The 1,183-nt window shown below is 43.8% G+C and overlaps 1 protein-coding gene across 1 annotated transcript; it reads left to right on the forward strand.

The window, feature by feature from the left end:
* Nucleotides 1-232: 232 nt before the first annotated feature.
* Nucleotides 233-936, forward strand: LOC127328798 (uncharacterized). The gene is made up of 2 exons (XM_051355370.1): nucleotides 233-279; nucleotides 546-936. Exons 1-2 carry the CDS (start codon nucleotides 233-235, stop codon nucleotides 934-936), a joined length of 438 nt encoding a protein of 145 aa, XP_051211330.1.
* The last annotated feature ends 247 nt before the right edge of the window (nucleotides 937-1,183 follow it).

Raw genomic sequence — 1,183 nt, forward strand, 5'->3', positions numbered from 1 at the left:
ATCCACCGCAAACTTTGAGCCTGTCTTCCGGGAGAAGGACGACGGCAAGCGGACCACGGAGGTTCACCAGTTCCATGCGCATGGCGACACTTGGATCCAGGCTATGTACACGCACGAGATAAGCACCATTGAAAGCATCCTCGACATGTACCTAGAGTGGCTCAAGGACGAGAGGTACCAGTTTGTCGGCCTCGATCTTGAGTACGACTTCCGGTAGGAAAAAATTGCGGTCATGCAGATAGCTTTGAGGGAGCACGTTCTCGTCTTCCACTTGATCAGGTATGTATTCTAGGGATTCGACTGTTCTTAGGTAATATGATATCTTGCTGATTTGGTTGTACTTCTATATATTCAGCCGATTTTGTTGTACTTCTATAGATGGGTTCTCTGCATAATATGTAACACTTCAAACTAACACATGCTCCACCTCTTGATCTTTAAATGTTGCAAGCCCGGCTTGCTTGTTCATGAACCTATGAGTTCCATATTGCTAATTCTTAGTGCACAATATTGTAAACAATCTTATTGTAATTTTTGCAATGTAGGTGCCAGGACAATATATACCCGCTAAGGCAATTCCTGAAGAATAAGGATGTCACATTTGTAGGTGTGGACATAAGGACTGACCACAAGTTGCTTTACAAGCAATGGTTGTATATTCCACCTGGAAAGCATCTGGACCTCCAGGATATGTTGAAAATACCAGGTTATGGTAACAGGGCTGGCATGGTTACTATGGCTTCCGAGCTCATCCACCCCATGTACACCGGCATGAAGGATAAGTTTGTGATGGACCACGACAAATTCGAAGGCCATAATTACTGGGAATGGAAGCCTCTATCCGATATGAACCTGGAGTATGCTTCCATTGATGGTTATGTCTCCTATGAACTCGCCCGCATTGTGACTATAGTGAACCAGGGACTGCATCCCTAGAGGCCACTCATCCCAAGTTGGGACAACAATGAGCGCAAGCGTCGCCGTGGTCATGACAACTGATCTAACTTATCAGGTACATGGTTTATGGGAATGCTAGGACAACTATGTTGAAATTATAGTTTAGTGAGCGGTAAGACAAATATGTGTGTTTCTGATCTTACTTTTGTGGACCTGCTAGTATTACTATGTGAGCAGAACAAATTAGTGTTGGTAATGTAAGTTTGGATCAAGTTATATATGTCAC

The sequence above is a fragment of the Lolium perenne genome, chromosome 2 (genome assembly GCF_019359855.2).
Source record: "Lolium perenne isolate Kyuss_39 chromosome 2, Kyuss_2.0, whole genome shotgun sequence".
Taxonomy (NCBI): Eukaryota; Viridiplantae; Streptophyta; class Magnoliopsida; order Poales; family Poaceae; genus Lolium; species Lolium perenne.

Excerpts from the sequence above, each read along its gene's own strand:
- LOC127328798 (XM_051355370.1), top strand. The coding sequence starts at position 233 with ATGCAGATAGCTTTGAGGGAGCACGTTCTCGTCTTCCACTTGATCAG. Across the intron at positions 280-545 it reads CTCGTCTTCCACTTGATCAG|GTGCCAGGACAATATATACC; the intron begins GTATGTATTCTA and ends TTTGCAATGTAG.